This window comes from Spermophilus citellus, assembly GCF_964194105.1.
Source record: "Spermophilus citellus genome assembly, chromosome: 1".
NCBI classification, from domain to species: Eukaryota; Metazoa; Chordata; class Mammalia; order Rodentia; family Sciuridae; genus Spermophilus; species Spermophilus citellus.
The window spans coordinates 240,452,956-240,473,172 of NC_138182.1; the positions used below are offsets into that span (position 1 = coordinate 240,452,956).

The following is a 20,217-nucleotide window of genomic DNA, read 5'->3' on the forward strand; positions in this document are numbered from 1 at the left end:
CCCATGTTCTTTTGTGCTGTGGTGCCATCTTTGCGAACCTAAAGTTCAAACTGCTTTTAAAAGGAATCAACCAATTCTTCCTCCTCCCAGGAATGATGAAACTACTAGGATCATAGTTTGATCAAACTATAGCAGTTTTCAAAACTAAATATTATTCTTTCTTTGAATTTATGAGAAATTCCCCTCCCCCCAACCCTGAGTAATATTTTCTGAAATGACAGGATCTCACTGGGGAAATCCTAACTGAAGATAATGGCATGATATATTAAGTGTTGCCAGTATTCCATTTAATATTAAGCAATTGCATAACATCATTTTTAAATACTCAAGTTAAAAGTGATACATTAATATTGAATACACTGCTACTGTAAAGCCCATTCTCTTACAGATTTCAAACAAACACCATTTAAGTGCCAACCTACTATTAGAAGAGTTTACTCTTTTATTCTTCTCCAAAATGGCATCAACAGTGATGGGGTGCTTCCAGGGGATTATTGAACAGAATTTTTGCAACAAAGGGGCAAGCTTGAGGAAATACAAAATACCACCTATAAGCATTACAATGTTTTATCTTAGCACTCCACCGATCTACACACCCCCTAATCAAACAAGCAGCTTTATGGCATGCGCAATTGCAGTTTAAGTCTGACTGACTTCTGCAGAACTGGCTTCCACAGGATTTCCTGTCCAAAATCAGAACAACGTGAACCTCTGTAGCTAAATGGTGACCAATGGAATAAGCAAGTCTTCCCCACCTCCCATATTTTTGTTCTTTTCCTTCTTCTTCTTCTTCTTTTTATTTTTTAAGAGCTGAGTTGAACAGATCTCATCATTTGTCAATTATTTTATCCCCTTTATATTCATTGGATAAGATGGAAAACAAATCAAAAAAACCTACCTCCACAATAATATCTATCTGTTTAAGGTGTCATTTCCCTGTGAGGTTATTTACAGGTTTCTTGCTGTTTAGCTTTTCTTGCTTGGTAATTACTTACTGAAAGAAATCTGCTCCTCCAGGGCGGGTTAGCTCTTCCTTTAACCCCTTTTACTCACTCTCCTTTGGAGGCTGGCAGGGAGCGCTCCACTCTGCAGTGTCTGGGAACCCACCTAGAGGGCCCCCTTGACGCCAGCACATCCCCTGTCAGGCAGCAGTCTGCAGCCGAGCAGGGCTGCTGCAGAGTTAATGTACAGTACCAGGGAGCCTGCAAGTGTCCTGAGCTCCTCAGAGCTGGGGCGGCACAGCGCAGGGCAGACAAGGCGGCTGCGAGGATTCCAAAGGTTCTGCTGGAAATTCGGCGCTGGGGGACTCCAGCAGGAGCCTGTTACCATTGTGTTTTAAAAGCATGCAAGGTCTGTATAGCTTGGGCATGAGAATCTTTCAGAAGCTATCAGAGCATCAGAGTAAATGACATTTATTGGGAAACTGAATTTGGGGTAAAGAAAAAACCGAAAGAGAGAGCAAAGAGAAGAGAAAGACAGTGGGGGAAGAAATTCTTAGACCACGTCTGACTTGCAGCTGTGAAATTCATTTTCTTTACAAGGCAAAAATATTAAAAGCCCACACATGTTTTTAATAACAGATTAAAGGGAATTTCTGCCGTGAAAGGATCAATAGCTTAGTCATTTTACTTAAAGAGAGCAGACAGCCTTATTATGGGGTTAGGCAGCAGAAATGAATTTCATCACGACAGCACCTTCTGAAGTCATGATGGTAGCTAGTGGTAATCCTGTCCTACAAAGCAGAAATTACTCTTTGCCTTCCTACTTTTGCAGTGGAGACCAGCAATTCTGAGATTTGAGGAAGAAGTTGGCTTTAATTATACATGGTTTTTAGCCCCTCTGCCCAGGTCTTTGTCCGACACGTCTTAGACAGTAGCACTGTGTTAAAGTGACCACACATGAATATGTGCCTAAGAAAGAAGAAAAAGCAATATTCATTTCTAAAGGACAGCATGGCAAAGCAGCCTGAAGTTTTCCATTTTCCTTCTAACACTTCTTTAACAAGGATAACAAGAAACTGTCTTTTGACTCCTTTCTTCCCACATTCCATAGTCCTTCCTCAAAGGATGCATTAATTTATACTCAAGGCAGCTGGAATTTACCAGGACAATATTTGCCATCATTTAGGATTAGCAGTTGGACTGGTTATTTTAAATATATTGACTTACTAGTGGAACCTAAATGGATGGACCCATACCTGCAATGCTCTGTGATGTTTCTTTCTTCAAATTCTGGAAGGGCTTTTGTTGTTGCTCTTTCTTTTTGGGGGGGGATATATATATATATATATATATATATATATTTTTTTTTTTTTGGAAATCAATACTTGTTGCAATAATTGCCCATGATAGCTGCTCAAACAAGAGAGTTGGAATTCATCTGTGAAAATCACTACATATAACAAAGGAGACAAGGAAAATATTAATGACAGAAGATCTGCGAACATGATGCACGTGAATAATTTTCCCTTTAGAAGGCATTCCTGGATATGGTAAGTAATCAATATCCCCTTTAGTTTGTAAACCTCAGAATTCTAAAATTCCATGACAGCTACCAGATGAGAATTTGTCTGGAACAAGAATGCTGGTATCAAGTGAGAATGAGAAGTCAAACATATAAAATACCAAATGTGTCTGAGAAAGTAATGGTTATGCAATAAAAAACTTACTTGTTAATATAAAGTATTTCAAATAAGAAATCAAGTATGATGACATTTACAATTATTAACACTTCATGGTAAAGAAAAGAAAAAAGCTGTGAGAATGGCAACCTATTAACAGAAAAGGAGAGGATTGGGATTTGTTTTTATCTATTTTTCTTTGAAAATTCCCTGGGGAAGGGCACTCCTAAATTTCTGACATCTCATATCAGTTGGTCTGGATTTCTAAAAGAAGGTTAAGGGAAATTTAACTTGAGTTGATTTTAAAATAATTCTTAGATGTGTTCGTCCCTTTCATTTAAGATGATTTTAGCTATTCAAGAAATATTCCTACTATCATGAACCAATAGAATTCCAGTAGAACTCTAGTACATGAATCATGAAGTGCTCAGACTCTTACAGAACTTGCTTAGTTTTGGATATTTGGTTATATATTAAGGTTCAAGGCAATGCATTAAAGTCCTTGGGCATGTGCTATTTTGAACCATTTCTTGTTGGAATTTTTGTCTATATGTGTATAGGAACTAGTTTCTGAGAATATTACAATAGCAAAGTCCATTATTTTAAAAATTGCTTGTTTTTATTATACCTCTAGGGTGGTCTAGATTCAATCTCTTACAGCAGAAAGTTTGTAAATGCATAATAAAGGCACATTGTAAATATTTGTGTCTATGAACATGGGTTGTTTGGGATACTGTGTCTGATTTTCAAAGTGTTTCCCAGGTAAATATTTTAGCTGGACTCCAGATAAGTAGTAGATATGTGAATACAGTTTTTTGAGGGGTTTTCAGCTGCTTTATGACAGTGTCTTAAATGAAAATCCCTTAATAGCTTAGGCACCACCAAGATCACCTGCTGTTTTGTTTTAGAGGTTTTGGCTTTCAGCTAAAAGTCCATTGCAGACAAGGGTTGGAGACATCCTATCAGTCTAGGTAGGTGCTCATCTTCTATCAACACCGGAGACATCCAGAATCAACCTTGTGGCGTATCTTCCTTCTCAACTGACCACGTCCACTGTCCCTGGTCTCTAATGTGCTTGGGAGGGAATCTGGGTGGCATGCCTGCAAACCTCAGTGGCCCACTGCCAACTGCATCACCAGAGCTCCCCACTCAGTGGCAGCTTGGTGTCATCGCCTTGCTTGTCCTGTTAGTGAGGGGCAGACATCAGCAATAGGGGCTTGACATTCCTACAGAAAATTTCACACTAGAAGCCTTTAATCCTGAGATTAAACCGTCCTGCTGGCAGTCCATGGCACATAGTAGGCTTTTTCCGATGTTTTTCCTTCTGTTCTTTATGCCTTTCTTTAAGATTAATGTCACACCTCTTAAGAATTCTTAGACCCAAAAATTGCCTTACTCATTTCTATAAAGTGTACCTTGCTATAAAGCAACAGTTTTTCCCTGCCCAAGTCCTATTGTTTTCTCGAGTCCATTTGTTTATGTTGCAATAGGTACGATGCATGTACTCTCTGAATGCCTAACATTGTAAACACCTTCTATTCTGTTGCATTAACCTTACCTTTGCTTTGGACTGGGAAAAATGACTTATTCAATTCTTTAGTGTTGGAAAGAATGCAAATTTGCTTATTCATGATCTCTGGATCTGTAATATAATATGTTTCAAAACTATAGAGAAGTTGAGTGTCCTGGTTGTTTATTTTGTGCCTGGAGCTAGTGAGCCTTCATCCATTTTACTGCATGATGTACCAGTTTGTTATTGTTGTAGCCAAGCTGAGCCAGTGTGGAGTGTGAATGTTATGTATGTGTGTTCTTCTCTGGACCCCTCAGAAGCATTCATCAATGAGAGTTGGACTCAAAGGAAAAAGGTAGTGGTGTTTTTCCAGGTGACCCAGTTAGTGTTGTGCTTGGTTCTCAACTTCCCTAGTTGTTGTTATTTTTCTCTTATTTATAACCTCATCTTTCAGTACTGCAGAAAGAGATTCTAGATGTTTGTTGACCGGAAACCTTCCTTCCCTTTGTAAGCATCCCTGTTGTATCAGATTCCATTCTTAAATGTTCCTGCTAAGAAAGGTTTTGCCAGGTTGTTTCATTTTCACATCCAAAGACTCCCCCTTTCTTTATTCTTTCATGCAGGTCTTTCTTCATGGAGGTGCAGATCAGAAGGTGGAAATAAAATAACGGCAGGGCATAATAAGGATGTTAAAGAGGTGTACTTTGGTGTCAAGACCCCTAGTTTACCTCTGAAAAGGGTTTAGAGATGCGTTTTCTGGCTCTGTTCTCCTCTGCTTTTCTAGAAGCAAAGTGGAGAAAAAATTGAGACCTACCAAGTCTGGAGTAGTCTTCAAAAGTTCATCAGAGGTAGTGATTCAAATAATTCTCATTCCTCCTGCCCCCAGGCTGGTGTGTTGGTAATTGCACAATCATATTACAAATTCATTGTGTATTGGTTACACGTTAAAGTTAATAAGTGGTCCCATTACTCAGCTTAATAGAACACTGCCCCTTAAGTGCTAAGAGAGTGGTATGAAGAATGTGTCTTTTTTGTTCGAAGCTACATTAGAAGTATTTGCTGGAGGATTTTACTGCAAAGGCTTCTTTCCATTACACATTTCAGTCTTTTTTTTTTATTGCCAAACTAAACAAAGATAAGGGTTTGCCTCACTGGGTAAACAAGTACTATATAGTGCCTATGTTTTATTCTGGCTAGTTGTGAGAATAGAATGGTAGCCTGGCAATTCAGAAATGGGCCTTGCATGGTCAAAAGAAGGAAAATGCAAGTCAGCTTTCTAGGAATTTAAATTCCCTTTAGCAACAATTAAGAGGACCTTTTAGAAGCCTCATAACATTGAATCACATGTAAGAGTCTATCAGGAATGACACAATATAGTGTAACATGTTTGCAGCTTTTGCCCTTTGCACAATCTGATTTGTAAAAATGTAATTTAATGCCCAAAACATCAGGGTCCTTTCGAATGATGTTGAAGTTGTAAAATTTAGGAGGACATTTTATTTGAATACCTTTGTATCCCTTTTTATGATGGATTCAATCAATTCAGAGAGAAGACAATGGAAAATTGAAGCCAAAGGACACTACTAGGGGAGGTTGTTTAGTGCTGCACTCAGGGTGCCCTCTGAGGACACCAGAAGAAGAAGGTTTTGGGAAAGTGATTTTGGATGGTGATTAATTATTTACTTAGTTGGTACTTAGGGTTTAATTTTCTAAGGGCCAGATATCTAAATGATTTTATCAAACTTTTTGTGATGCTGACTGCTGATTCCCATCAAGAGGCAAAAATGGGAAGATTGTGGTATTTAGCTCAATATTGAATCATTTTTTTTTCTCTTTCTAGGCCCTGACTTTACTTTGTTGAACTGTCCCTTCCAAAGATCCAGTTCCCATAAAGCTTAGTCTAACAGGTTCAGATGTCACTCTGAAGACCCAGGTTTCAACTCCTAACCTAGCTTGTTTTGTTTGATATAAATATTTTATAGATTGAAACAAGATAAAAATCAATCTCTCAATATAACATTTATATATCTGTTTATATATTTCAAATAACTTAACCAATGAGTAAATATTCAGAGAAAGGCAAGTTGGCCTGCTTTTTAGTGAGGACATAAATGTTCCTATCTGAACACTATCAATCTCATTTTTAAGAGTTATAATCTCTCCACACATTAACTCTATAGAAATTCAACCCAGAAGTACAATTTCCAGAATTTATGTTTTGTCTAATGTAATAATCAGGTTTTATTTGAATTTTAGTGTGATGAAAATGTTAGGTTTGATCACAGTGTATGCATTGAAGGACAGAGTATACTATTTCTCATGCAAAATAATGGACTTCTGCTCATTTTAGTCAACCTGAAATCCATTGGGAGTCTGCTTATCTTCTCATGAGATTGCAGGCCAGCTGAACTTACTTCTCTTCCTCTGAGTGACAGAACTACCCAGGAATTCTAAAGTCCTGAGGTCTTCAGGCTCAGAGAATGTCAGAGTTCTAGATGGATTTAATCCTATTAGACAAAGTCATTTAATTGTCAACACTTTTGGCCAATAAAGTTTAGACTCATAATTATGCACCAGTCCTTAGGGCTCATTAGGAAAGTCAGCACATTGTATAAAGCAGAAATTTAAGTTTGGATAAAATACAACACAGATTTTTCCATTGTATAATATTTGACCCTACTAAACTTTAATATTTGGCTTTCTATTTTGCTGCTAGAATTTAAATATCAAAATATTTAAATTCATATTTTTATGTTTAAGTTTTTAAGATAAATTTAATTAGGAATGGTATGATAGAGGAGAAAAGTTGCCACTAATAATACTAGTGTGCCCACCATTTATAGAAATTAAGTATAATTTTTAGTTCCAGCAGTATTTATAGACTAGTAAATTAGTCTATGTACTTTAATCTGTTGACAGGTTACATCCTTAGTGGGCTAAGTGGGTGACCCAATCTGGGGAGATCATTAAAAAAATCCCCATAAAAGGAAGAAAGGAAAGGAAAAATTTTTTTTTCCATCATACGAAAATTGTCAGCTAAGAAATTGGGATGTTTAACTTCTATTTAATTCCTCACTTTTTATCCCTTTTTCCTTCATCCAACCTTTTCCTCCTCCTCTGCCTTTAGCCAAGTCCCACAAAAGTTAATGCTCATTAATATTTTGTATTGCAATAGCCCCCTCCTGCCTTTTAAATAATAGTTCAAAAACACCTCCCAGCTACACATTAGTGACTACAACTCATAACCATTTGGAACATAGGATAGTATTTCCAGTTGTTTGAGAAGTAGCAGCCCATAAATACATTCCAAGACAATATATTTCAACCAGGGGCTATATGTCTTGTAAAATTTTATAAATTATATGTACTTTTTAAAAATAACATATATATATATATATATATATATATATATATATATGCATTTTACATGTGTATTTTAAAATTATATATGGATCCATATATATACATTTGATATATATATATTATATATATAGAGAGAGGTATAGTATATACATGTATTTTATATATAGAGAGAGATATATAGATAGATATAGATAGATAAAATTGGTGTCAAATATTGATGGATAATCTGGATTCTATATAATCAGGTTATTGGTGCAATTCTTGGTTTTTAATTCTAATCTAATTCTGGTGTTAATGTTTTGTGTGACCTTGTGAATGTGCTCTGAACTTTCATTTTTCTGTTGAAAACCATGGAAGCGGATATTTACTCTTTTTATGTTAAAGAGTGGATTATTAAAGAAAAACTCATAGAACATTGGAAATAATAATCTATTGTGATGTTAACAATGGCATACTAATAGCACTTGAATGAATTCTTTAAAAATATAAGTAACAAATCCAACTAATTTATATATCACTGAAGGGGTCAAGGATGATTGAACCCTAGATGCATCCCAGTGTTTTCACAAGAATTACATCATTTGATAACAGCAATACTTTCTAAGGAAAGGAGGGACTTTCCTTAGAAAGTATTGCTGTTATCACAGAGTTTAAGAGCTCAAGGTCACATTTCTATTAGTTAGAGAAGCTGACTCAGTCAAAACCAAGTCAATCCTGATTTGAAAGCCCAATATCTTTTTAATCTACTATATTGTTTCTGTGGCAGATGCCTCAGTACTCTTTCCAGAGTCCTCCTGGAAAATAGACTAGCAATAAACTGAGAAAATAATCAGATCCACTCTGCCATTTAGCACATTGGGTAGGTATGTAGGATACCTACTAAATGTGAGTGGCCTTCCCTTGAGAAGCTCTTCCTATTGATGTTAGAACTCTGACCTGTACTTAGTCTATGTCAGCAGCTTTTTCTGTTTTCTCAGAATGAGAAATTTTACAAGCAATTTGCAGTGAACTGTGTTCTCAGGGCCATTCTGGCAGGTAGGGTCCTTTCTGTGAATTAGTAAAAGGTTCTTCTCAGCCCAGATACATTAGAAAAGCTGACGCATTTTGAGCTGATGAATAAGAAATGCAAACTGTGGTGCTTGGTGAATGGGCAGAGCCTCTGTACAAAGGAAAAGGCGCTCCTTCCTCTGGGCAGGTATTTGGGGTCAGCTCAATTCACTATCTCCGTGGGGCGCTGTTGGGCCTTGTCCAAATCAGCCCTGGCACTGCTTTGATGTCCATCTTTACTTTCCAATGGTCAGGTGAAATGTTTTTGAGAATACTTCGCTGACCAAAAAAAAACCAAAAAACAAAAACAAAACATACAATTTTGGGATTTGCTGCCATCATTATTACTTTCTTCAAAATGCTCAACTGAGTATAGGTTTCCAATTTATTTTTTGTATACTTAAAAATATTAACATTATCTGAAATCAGAGATAAGGGTCCAAGAAATATATTAATTATAAAATAGCTCGATATCTCAGTTGCTGAAAAATATCATTCTTAATGAATCATATTAGAACAGGTAGGATTTACTGATTCTTTTAAGCATAAGGAATGTCCAGATAAATAAAAGAGGCCTGTCTTGGAGATACTTGTAGCTTGATGAGAAAAACAGCTGTAGAAACAAATAATTACAATATAATTGGGAGCAGGTTAATACAGATATATTCCAAGTGGTATGAAATCTAAGAGAAGATGCAACTTAACTGACTTGATTCAAATACCTTAAAGAAGTCTAGAAATGATAGAGCAAAAATATATTCAATGGAATTGAGAATTAGTTGTTATCATTAATACCTTGGGGAGTGGTTGGAGGGAATGTCTGGGAATTCCTGAAGAAAGTGCCCTGACACAGAGCTAGAAGGCTAGTGGAGGACATGACTACCCCAAGATAGAAGGGGGGAAGCAAAGGATGGATGCAGACTACATAGAGATTAGGATTAAGTAGATGGAAGGAGAACCAGAGGGAGTTTCCATCTCCTGGCTTCTATTTTCTCTAGGAAGTAGAATTCAAGGTCATGTGGAAGGACCATAGAAGAGTAGGTGGGGGACTTAGGAGAGTAATGGAACCACTGTGGTCAGTTAAAGAGGCCACTAAAGGGGAAAGTATTAGGGGTATCAGAGCTGAGAATGTTCAGTGATACCCAACCAACATGCCAAGTCAATAAAGAATGTTTACCTTGCTTTAATATTGTTTACAGAAAGTATTATGTCAGGGAAAAGTGATAGAGAGGAGATGGAAATATTATAGTTCTTAATTTCTAAATGAGGAATTATTTTGTGATTAGAATTTCTTCTATTGCTTGTGCCTTTGGGGATTCTGAAGAACCCCAAGCTGATTTCATTGTTGATGTTGTTTTCTGTTTGGTAGTGATAGAGACTGTTTTTATGAACATATTAATTAGATTGCATGACCTGATTTTGGAAATGTAAGGTTTCCCATGCTGCCTGGAAATAATTCTTGGGTGACAAACAGAAGTTCTAAGATGTTTGCTTTGAATTTTATCTTCAAATGAATAAAAATCACAGTGGGGAAAAGAGAAGGCAAAATGATTCAGCTTTGCTCACTTTTTTAGCAGGAACTTTTCTGTGGTTTATGTTAGAATGTCACAAGTCCATATATATGTAACCTGCTTTCACAAAGATTTCTTCAAAACCCTTGTGAAGTTTACTTGAAAGTGTCACCATTCCCTGGGAAACTTACTGAAAATAACAAAGCCTAATATGACTTTAACCAGAACTGGCTAACCTAGTTTAATTAAAAATTTTAAACTTCTTTTATTTTGCCTTGATACCTCAGAGGGAACGATGACAAATATAAGATATTAATTAAAGGGTATTATTAAATAACCTTATAATTTATAGGCCACAATAATAAACCCTGGAGGAAGGAACTGAAAGTTTAGCAGATATTATAAATGGATTTCATCTCTTTTAATCATTAGCTCTTTCTCTGGGGTCAACAGAGCTGCTTCTTTAATACTCCCAGTGTGGGGGCTCACCACTGCTTTATACAGGGCTTTCTTTGTGGGATTTCTGCAGTGGCTCCAAAACTAAATACTACCAAGCAGTCCTGGTCACTCATAAAGGGACTTCATTCTTCCTCTTCCATGAGCGTCCATGTTTTCCTTTTCCAAATTTGAAGGTGAGGAGATTGACAAAATAATTGCTATAGTGCTAAAAAAAATGATACTATATTTTACCTAATGGATTTACTCATTTTTTTCTTGTTTGGATTCAGTTGCATTTCAAATTGAGGTAGTTCAGAGAAACAGTACATTGATCTACAAACTATGCCAAGACAGAGCTCTAATGCTTTTCTGAAGCATTTGCTCCTCTTTTAGAAAACCCTTATCCTCTTAGCTGTGGGTATTTTGCTTAACTCTTTCTTCACAAAATTCTAATTTTAAGTAGCAGCTGTTTTCCTAGGTAAGACAGCAGTGCTGTGGCCATCAATGTCGACACCCCTAGTAATTCAGAAAACATACCCAGCCTACAGTGTTTGCATCCCTCCTGTCTTCCCCATCACTTTCTGGGTGAAGGTCTCAAGCCCTTGCTTCATCTAGCTCCATCTAATCTAAAGAAATGATGTGGTGTGAAGTTCTTATTATCAATGACCATGTTTTAGTTTGCTTGGTAAATTTCAAACCAATAACTAGCATACTGATGAGAGCCCTTGATATTCTAAAGAAGAAATAAAAACCTTTAAGCTGTTCATAGGCAAATTGAGGCAACCATGTTGTTATTGAGAGCAGGGGCAGAGGCTTGTACAAATCACTGTAAAGCATCGGGATCTTATTCTTTGTGGTGTTTGAATTCTAAAAGAAGAAAGTATTTATTGAAAAATTCTCATTTTTTAGAAAGTCATCCATGCAAGAGTTGCTTTATGAGGGAGGTTAAGTATTAAGGTGGATCAAGATGTCACCATTCAAAAGGCTTATCACATGCTACAAGGCCATCACTGCATGTCTTTCTGCTTCAAGGAACTATCTGTGTCCAGGTGAGGCTTGGTGATTTCCTAGTAACAAATAATTCTATGCTATTCATGAGAGCACCACCTAAGGGACTTTGTTCTACTCTGTACCCCACATCCAGCACAGTGTTGCACTTAATAGGGACTTTCTATGCTTTTCCTGAATGAGTGTATGCAAAGAAAAGGTTAAATAATGTTGGGTGTGGTGGCACATGCCCATAATCCCAGCAATTTGGGAGGCTGAGGAAGGAGGATTGCAAGTTTGAGGCCAGCCTTAGCAACTTAGTAAGACCTTGTCTGAACAGAAACAACAACAACAGCAACAAAACAAACAAACAAAAAAAACCCTGGGAATATGGCTGAGTGGTTAATTGTCCCTGGGTTCAATCCTCCATATCAAAAAAAAAAAAAAAAAAAAAAAAAAGGTTGAGCAGGGAGGAAAAAGGATATGTAGCAAAAAGAATTCTGGTTGTGGGATAATTTAATTAGATATTCTTTCACATTTTTCAAATAATGTTATAATTATGTCATGGGAACTTATGCTGTAAAAAAATAAAGATAATAATAATAGCAACAACACTGGAGAGCTAATTAATGACACATGTAGACTAAACTTTTCACAGACATTATCTTTTAAAATCCTCCCCCAAATCATCTAACATCTCTGTGACTCAGGTTCCCCACTGGTAAAATGGAGACAATAAATAGTTCTCATTTCATAGGGTGGCCATAAAGATTAAATGAGAAAAGCAGTCAGTGTTTAAAAGAGCACCTGTCACTCAGTAAGGAACCAGTAAGTAGAAACTCGTCTGTGAATGGTTAACCAGGTTGCCTAGAGCAATCTAACTGCCCCAAGGCAGATCATTAGCTATAGGTGGGTTGGAAGACCAAACTGCCTTTTCTATATCACATTTTGGAAATTTTCAGAACATACCAGAAAATACCTTGGGATAAGTTTGAATTGTAGACTAGTGCATGCCCCTGGGCTCCCAAGTCTCAAGGAGAACCATCTGCCTTTGTGAGCTGCTGCCTCCCACCATGTTGACTTAGTGTCGACCTCCTGCCAGATGGATTTCATCTTAACAGGTTGTCTTACCTTTACCCAAGTCCTGCATCATTATAGTTGCAGTTCCTAGCATGGTGTTCAACACACAGTAGGTACTTAATAAATGCTTTAGGGGAAAAAATTACTTTTCCAGAATTGTGTCCCTGAAATTTAGTGCTTTAAAGATTAATTTTAATTTTTCAGGATACAGATCAAGTTTTGAACAGGTAAAATTTCTATAAAAATTGTCACCTTCAGCATAAATAATTACCACACATCTCGATTTCTGACACTTAGGAGACTTTAGCTGAATTTGTGCAATCTGCCATCTCACTGAATTGTGTCTAACATGAAAATTCAAATGCTGTTTCTCCAAGTTACCTTATCTTAGATGTTATTTCTTCAAAACTAATAATTCACTTTTATATAGGAATCTTTCTTTCTTTGAATATATGTATGTTTTATTTATTTAGCAAGACAAAAGTCTATAAATTAGCACTGCAGCTGGGTTCTGATGCTTAGTTATGTCCATGTCTGCCATTTATAACACTTATAAATGTTGCTTTTCATCACATGATATGGTCCTTGGACACAGACCAGCTTCCCCATGTGGTTGTTCTGTCTTCTCATATAGCTTAGACTGTCAAACTAAGCTCTAAAAATCATCTCCATAATATCTGTTCATTTGCCAAGAAAAATGTATTGTCTCTGTATTTTATATAATAGAGCATAAGTCCCTGTCTCATCTGGTCTCTGCCTTTCTAATATTTTAGTGTAAGTGCCAACTGTCATTAGTGTCAGTGTTACCTCCCTATATCATACTGTTGAGATTTTTAAAATTTTTTTTAGTCGTAGATGTATACAATACCTTTATGTTATTTATTTATTTTTAGATGGTACGAAGGATCAAACCCAGTGCCTTAGGCATGCTAGGCAAGCACTGTACCTCAGAGCTACAACAACAGCTCCATATATTTGAGTTTTTAAAATATATGTTCTGTAATATAGTGGTTACAATCACACATACACAGATGCATATGTGCATGTATACACTCTGATTTTAGAGCAAAATTGAGCAAAGGTACAGAGATTTCCCATGTACCCCCTGCTCTCACAGATGCATGGCCACCCATTGCAGACATCCCCACAGGAGTGGTATATTGGTTACAACTAAATCTGTATAGACACATCATAATCACCCAGTCGGGATTTGACATTATGGTTCACTCTTGGTGGTATACATTGTATGATTTAGGACGAATGTATGATGATATGCATCAGTCATTAGAGTGTCATACAGAATAGTTTCATTACCCTAAAAATCCCCGATGCTCCACCTACCCATCCCTCCCTGTGCCGTTCCCCTGCAGCATTTTTAACATCACCAGAGTTTTTCCTTTTCTATAATGCCATATAATTGAAATCGTCCATTATATAACCTTTCCATATTGGCTTTTTTTTCACTTAATAATATACACTTAAGTTTCTATTATTTCTTTTCACAGCTTATACTTTGGCAGTGGCATAATAAATAAAATGATATGATTACTGTTGATGAGAGCTTTACATAAATGTTGTGCTTTTGAAGAAAGGACTGGGGAAACTGGATCTCAATTGGCCAATAACCCTGTACCAAGACTCCTCTACCCCTTGCTCCAAGTCCTTTTATAGACTCAATAGTATCGAAAGACACTACCCTACTACCCAGTGGACCTTGCATTGGAATATACTTCCACCTGATTACCTTTTGCCATGGAAAACCCCTGGTAACCCATAAGGTCTTGATTTGTTTGGCCTTTTCTGAACTCTGAGTAGGGTTAAACCTTTCTTCTATTCTATTGGGTATCCTTATACTTCCAATAGCACCATTTTCATTTCTACAATAGTTTTTTTTCCCATGTGCAGAGAGGCAGTCTACATACCAACTAAGAGACAGAACCTGGATACAGATTGTTTGGATCAAATCTGGTTTTGACACTGGGCAAGTTATTTAACCTCTCAAATTCCTCATTTTCAAAATGGGGATTACAGTAGTTTTAACTTCGTAGGCCAGTATGAGGATGAAATGTAATATAAATAAAGTGCTTAAAATAGCTCCAAGCCTGCAGGTGCTCTGCCATGGTTAGTTGTTCTTAAAGGTATCCTGTGGATCATGTGGGGTTGGATTCCTTCAAAACAGAGGATATGAATCCAAATGGATTTGAAAATACATGTTTAGGAGGTGATTCCAGAAAATACCAGTAGGGGAGTAGGGAAGTAAGATCAGAAAGAGAAAAAAAAATCTAATATAGGGAGCATTCATAGTCAGATAACAGGCAGTCCTGCTGAGGGCCTCTTGAAAATAATAAAGAACTTGCTTCAGAGTTGTCCTACCTCAAGGGATGAGAATACCAGCAGGAGTTGATCCTGCATCTCCTGTTCTTCACTTATTTCTACCTTTCCAGCCTGATTTGCATACAAACCAAGGCTTAAGAGGAATAATGTGTGCATTTAGACTGGGAAACCATAGGCACAGCATTGCTGAGGGGATATGGGCAGGGCCCTGACAATAATTGCTTCAAGAATTGTGACCTGAATTCCTAATGACTGTTGCATTCTGGGTTTTCTTTTTTAAAAATTTCCCTGGCCCATGTAGTATGCATTCAGAGATTTTGTGGCATGTGTGAATGATCTAACATATTGGTTCTCCTACTTAACTTTCAAAGTTCTTTCTAAAAGCATCTGAACTTATCTTTAATTCCCAATACATAGTTCTTATGATTCCCCAATAAGGTGACTGTTTTCCACTGTACACATATGAGATGTTTCTGCCCTCAGCTCTTCCTATCCAAAGCTTTGCCCGCAACAACCCCCATGAAAAGTTCTTTGACCTAGATAGCTTACTTCTCTGAAGTCCCATTAATACAAAAGACTGCACAATATGGTGATTGATTTACTGTTGCCTGGTGAGTTTCTCTAACTGACACATATAATCAGCTGAACAAACATTCATGTCTTTTAATTTCCCATCTTTTTCACATATTTTGCTACATCATACCCAGTAAAAAAAAAAAAAAAACAAAAAAAAAAAAACAAAACAAAAAAACTACGAAATCCTGAGAGGACTTTATGGACTTTGGAGGTAGATAACCAGGATTGCATTTCTATTCTTCCATGATAAGTTATAAGCACTTGGGCAGCTGTAAAACTTTCTTTCATCTATTTTTCCTCACCTCAAAAGTAAGGCTGAACTGAGCACAGTGGCACAAGCTTATAATTCCATTGACAAGTGCCCCTTAGTTCAATCCCCACAACAATCACTGCCCCCCCATGGCTGAAATCCCTACCCTAACCCCATCATATTGCTGTAAGGTTTAAATGAGGTATTTTATATAAAATGCTAGCACAGTTCTTCTCAAGAAGTAGGAGTTCAGTCAATGGAACCTACTACTTGACTCTTTCGATTTTTTTTTCATGGTACTGGAAATTAAACCTATTGCCTCACACATGCTGGGCAAGAATGTTGTTACATCCCCACATCCCCAACCCTGATTCCTTTGCTTCTGAAGTAACCAATGTCTTCTTAGAAGTTTGACTTTATCACTATTCCTTAGGTTGTCATTTTGCTATTGGTTTGAATTTAGTTGTTTTCAAAAGGAGGCATTAAATGAATCTCAAAAACTATTAATTTTGCAATACTGGAAATATTGATGTTTTATGAAAAAAATACTTTCTTTATGGAGCTTGAAATTGAGTAGAAGGTGATATATTTTTCTTATTTCATTTAAAATATCAACTTTTAGCTAATATGATCATTGAAAACTTAGGTCTCCTTATACATTAGAATATAGTTTTATTGTCAGTATCAATAACTATTTTATATATTTATATATTTCTTGGTCAGAGTGTACATGGAAAATTAACTTCATCTTCATTAGTGTAATAATCTAGAACTTTGATTCTTATTATAGTAGAAATGATGAGAGTTGAAGAAACTGTCATTAGGGGAGGCAGTTGTATTATATTAGAAATATTTGCACATGTCAAGTGCAAAAGAGTCAGTTCTTACCTTCCTATCCCAGTAATGAGGAGAATATGGATTTGGAGGGGTGGGTGGGACTAGGAGGTGTCCTACGTATTCTGACAAAGCATTTGTGGTGTCATAGATGGTACTAGGCAAGGGAACATCCCAGGCTTTGGAGCCCTATAAGACTAAATTCATATTCAACTCTGATGTTAAATGGCTGATTCTGAGCAAATTATCTGATTTTATGAGCATCACTATCCTCATTCATAAAAGAAAAGTACAATAGTACCAATCAGGTGTACTAATGTCTTCTTAGAAGTTTGACTTTATCACTGTTCCTTAGGTTCTCATTTTGCTATTGGTTTGAATTTAGTTGTTTTCAAAAGGAGGCATTAAATGAATCTCAAAAACTATTAATTTCATAAAAGAAAAGTACAGTAGTACCAATCAGGTGTACTATTGTACTTTTTTTTATGAATGAGGATAGTGATGCTCATAAAATCAGATAATTTTGATTTTTGATGCCAGGTTTGTTGTAAGGATTCTATGAGATAACATATTTATTTATTTGGTTAAACCCTACTATGTCCCAGGCAGCCAACAGAGATATATGTGCAAAACTTACAGAAGATAAGGGAAGGGCACAGTAAAAAAGCGTATGATATTCCTAGTCACATATATACATGTCCAGGTGAAGAAAATTATATTGCCTTAGCAAATGGCATGAAGATCTTCTTGAGGAAGAGGAAAGGTCCTGTGCTGAAAGGGACTTTGAAGATACCCTTGGGGTAGAACGAGAGTCCATTGAGGATTGACCACATGCAGGTGCTCAAGGGCACTGAAAATGAAAGCTACTCTGTTTACAGGGATAATTGGGGGTTATGAAACCAGCTAGAATGGTGGAGAACAGGAAGAGAGATTAGAACAGTTGAGGGGAAGAGGAGAAAACACCCTTGAGAACAACATATGTACTTTGTAAATAAATCCCACTCCAGGGACAGAAAGAAAAAAAAATCCTCTAAGTTATATATGTCTTACTTCAAGCCTCAGGAAGGTTTGGAGTAAATGATTTTAGGGGTATTGGTGGTTTGAGCATCAGGAGTAAACATCTGCTAAAGAAGAACAATGCAGAACTGTCCTATGGAATTCCAAGGATTCTAGATGGTGAGAGAGGTCAATGAGCTCTGCCCCGAGAAATTATTAGAAATCAGGAGGTGAGTTTGGAGAGTTTTACTGGTCATGAAGTTGAGAAGTCAAATCAATTTTGTCTAGATCTCAAGGGAGGCAGAGAGCCCTCAGCTTTTAAGTGCGAAAAAGACCATGAAATCCATGAATATGCTAGATGCAATATGAAGTTCTTCATAAGCTTCCTAGAATCCAGCATAAATCAGGAAGCTTAAGTATCAATCCCAGAGTCCATTAGATGTAAACAACTCAATAGCTCAAGGAAGCACAGCTATTTCTGGTAATAAGATCAGAAGGAAATTTGTCCAGAGGTTGTACAGAAGAGGAATAAGATCACAAATCCCCTAATATATATGTCTTTCTGTGTGCTTATATATGACTACATGTGTATTAAAAAAGAGAAATAAGATATATATACACATATAATCTATATGTAGATATATATACTTGAGTATATATGTAATATATTATATACTATATACTATATATTATATATAGCATATAGATATGTAGATATATACTTGAGTAAATCAAGTACCATATATGTATATGTATCTGTGTGTGTGTGTGTGTGTGTGTGTGTGTGTATATATATATATATATATAGCACTTGATATACTCAAGATATTTTACACATTTTGTTTTCCTTCTTGTCCCTTTCCTTCCCCATAAGTTTGCATGAAGACTGAAGTATATTGGAAAGCTCTTTGAAAACTACAAACACAATTGTTAGTTCATAATAAAAAAAGTCCATGTACCAGATTTTATTAAAATCTTATTAAATACTGCATGTGTTGTGTTTGTAAAAAGATAATCTAATTAAAAATATGTTCTTTATGAACAAAGGTTCTATATTGCCAAGTTATGGTTTTGAAGTTAAAAGGAAGCCTTCTCCCATACTTTGAGCCTTCTTCTTCACTGTTAATTGTGGCACTGTGTCTTAGAGTCCTGATTCCTACAACCTTTGTAATGACGACAGCAGTGAAGGGTGATCCAATTTTCTGTGATGTTTACAGAGACCTGAATCTTAGAGCCAAATGCTCTTGAGTGTTTCAAGCACAAATTCCATTGATAAGGAAAATGAGATCCACAAAAATGATTATGAAATGGCCAACAGTCTGGAAAACAGATGTTGACAAGTGCCTGAGCTTCTGGGATTTAGGAAATCCTTTCCCTTTATGAGGCCAGGTCAAATAAGATTTTTTCTGTCATGTATAATATGGTTGTTATCTATTTTTCCCCTAAAACAATTCCTTTGAGAATAAAACTAAGCAAACAAAAGGAGACAAAAAAAAAAAACCTCAAGTAAATAACAATAAAATAGGGATAGAAGTGAAGCTCAGTGGCCATGTGCATGCTTAGTATTCACAAAGCCCTGAATTCAATCTCCACCATCACACACACACACACACACACACACACACATTTTATATGCAAAAACAACTTCATAAAATATAAAACAATGCATTTCTGGACTATAAGACATAAAGGCTCAGTGTATTTTTCCATTTTGCTATCATTTGTTTTGTTAGGTAGGTGAATCGGCTGTTTCATATTGGCACTAAGAATTTTATTCCAGTCCTGGAATAGTTAAGTGTTTGACTTGGCTCTGTGTAAAAGATGCTTGATTGACAGATGAGTCCATCTGCATCAAACAGCTTTACCTCAAGAAAATCCACGGCTTTGAAAGCAATAACACATCAAAAGAATTTTGAGGATTATGGCTACTTTCCCCCTCCTCTCCCCAGAATCTATTTTTATCCAACCTCATCATGAGTATCTCCTTTGGGTAATCTGAGTTGCATATGCTTTCTCCAGTCCTCCTGTATCCTTGGCATCTGCAGAACTTCAATCAAGGCAGGCAAAAGATAAAATAATAAAAAGAAAAGTTTCATTTCCAAGGAAATGGCTTTTCAGTACCTAATTCCTTGTGCCAATTCATCACGGTTAAGTGCTCTCAAACTGCTGAGTATGGAATTCAGGAAGCAAACAGTACATCAGCCTTGCATCTTGTTCTTAAACTGAGGTCCCTAGTGCCTTTTGCAAATGTGCTTTACATCAACGAAATGACATGTTTAGAACTTTTATGTCTATCATAGGAAATAATCTCCTTCATTCCTGTGTCACTCTTAAAAAATGTCTCAAATGAAAATATTTCAGAGAGGTGGCTTATTTATTCAAATGTAATATCATCTAATCTATTATTTTGTTAACATGTCTACTTGATTAATATGTTTTTATTGCCTCTAATTCTGATCTATAATTTCTATAGCTGTTAATTGTACTATTTAATCTAAGTCCACCAAAGATAAACTTCCTAAGATTAACATTATTCACCTTTCTTGATACCAATGACATCATTGTTAGCTTAGAAATTTGCCTACCATCCATTTCTTCATTTTCTTTTCTTGGAGATTTGTGACTTCTTTTGCATATTTATTAGTGTTGTATATTTCTGAAAGCATTAATG

At 36.3% G+C, this 20,217-nt stretch overlaps 1 protein-coding gene across 4 annotated transcripts in view; it reads left to right on the forward strand.

Annotated features, from left to right (window-relative positions):
• Window positions 1-20,217, forward strand: part of PDE4D (phosphodiesterase 4D) — a 1,076,913-nt gene that overhangs the window by 539,305 nt on the left and 517,391 nt on the right. Inside the window, exon 1 of one of the 4 annotated variants that reach the window (XM_081288619.1) lies at window positions 2,317-2,491. The exons of the other annotated variants lie outside the window; for them this stretch is intronic. Within the exon in view, the coding sequence (XP_081144745.1) occupies window positions 2,445-2,491 (47 nt within the window). The 5' untranslated portion in view covers window positions 2,317-2,444. Of the gene's footprint in view, window positions 1-2,316; window positions 2,492-20,217 lie in introns of those variants that run through there. 4 annotated transcript variants of the gene reach the window in all.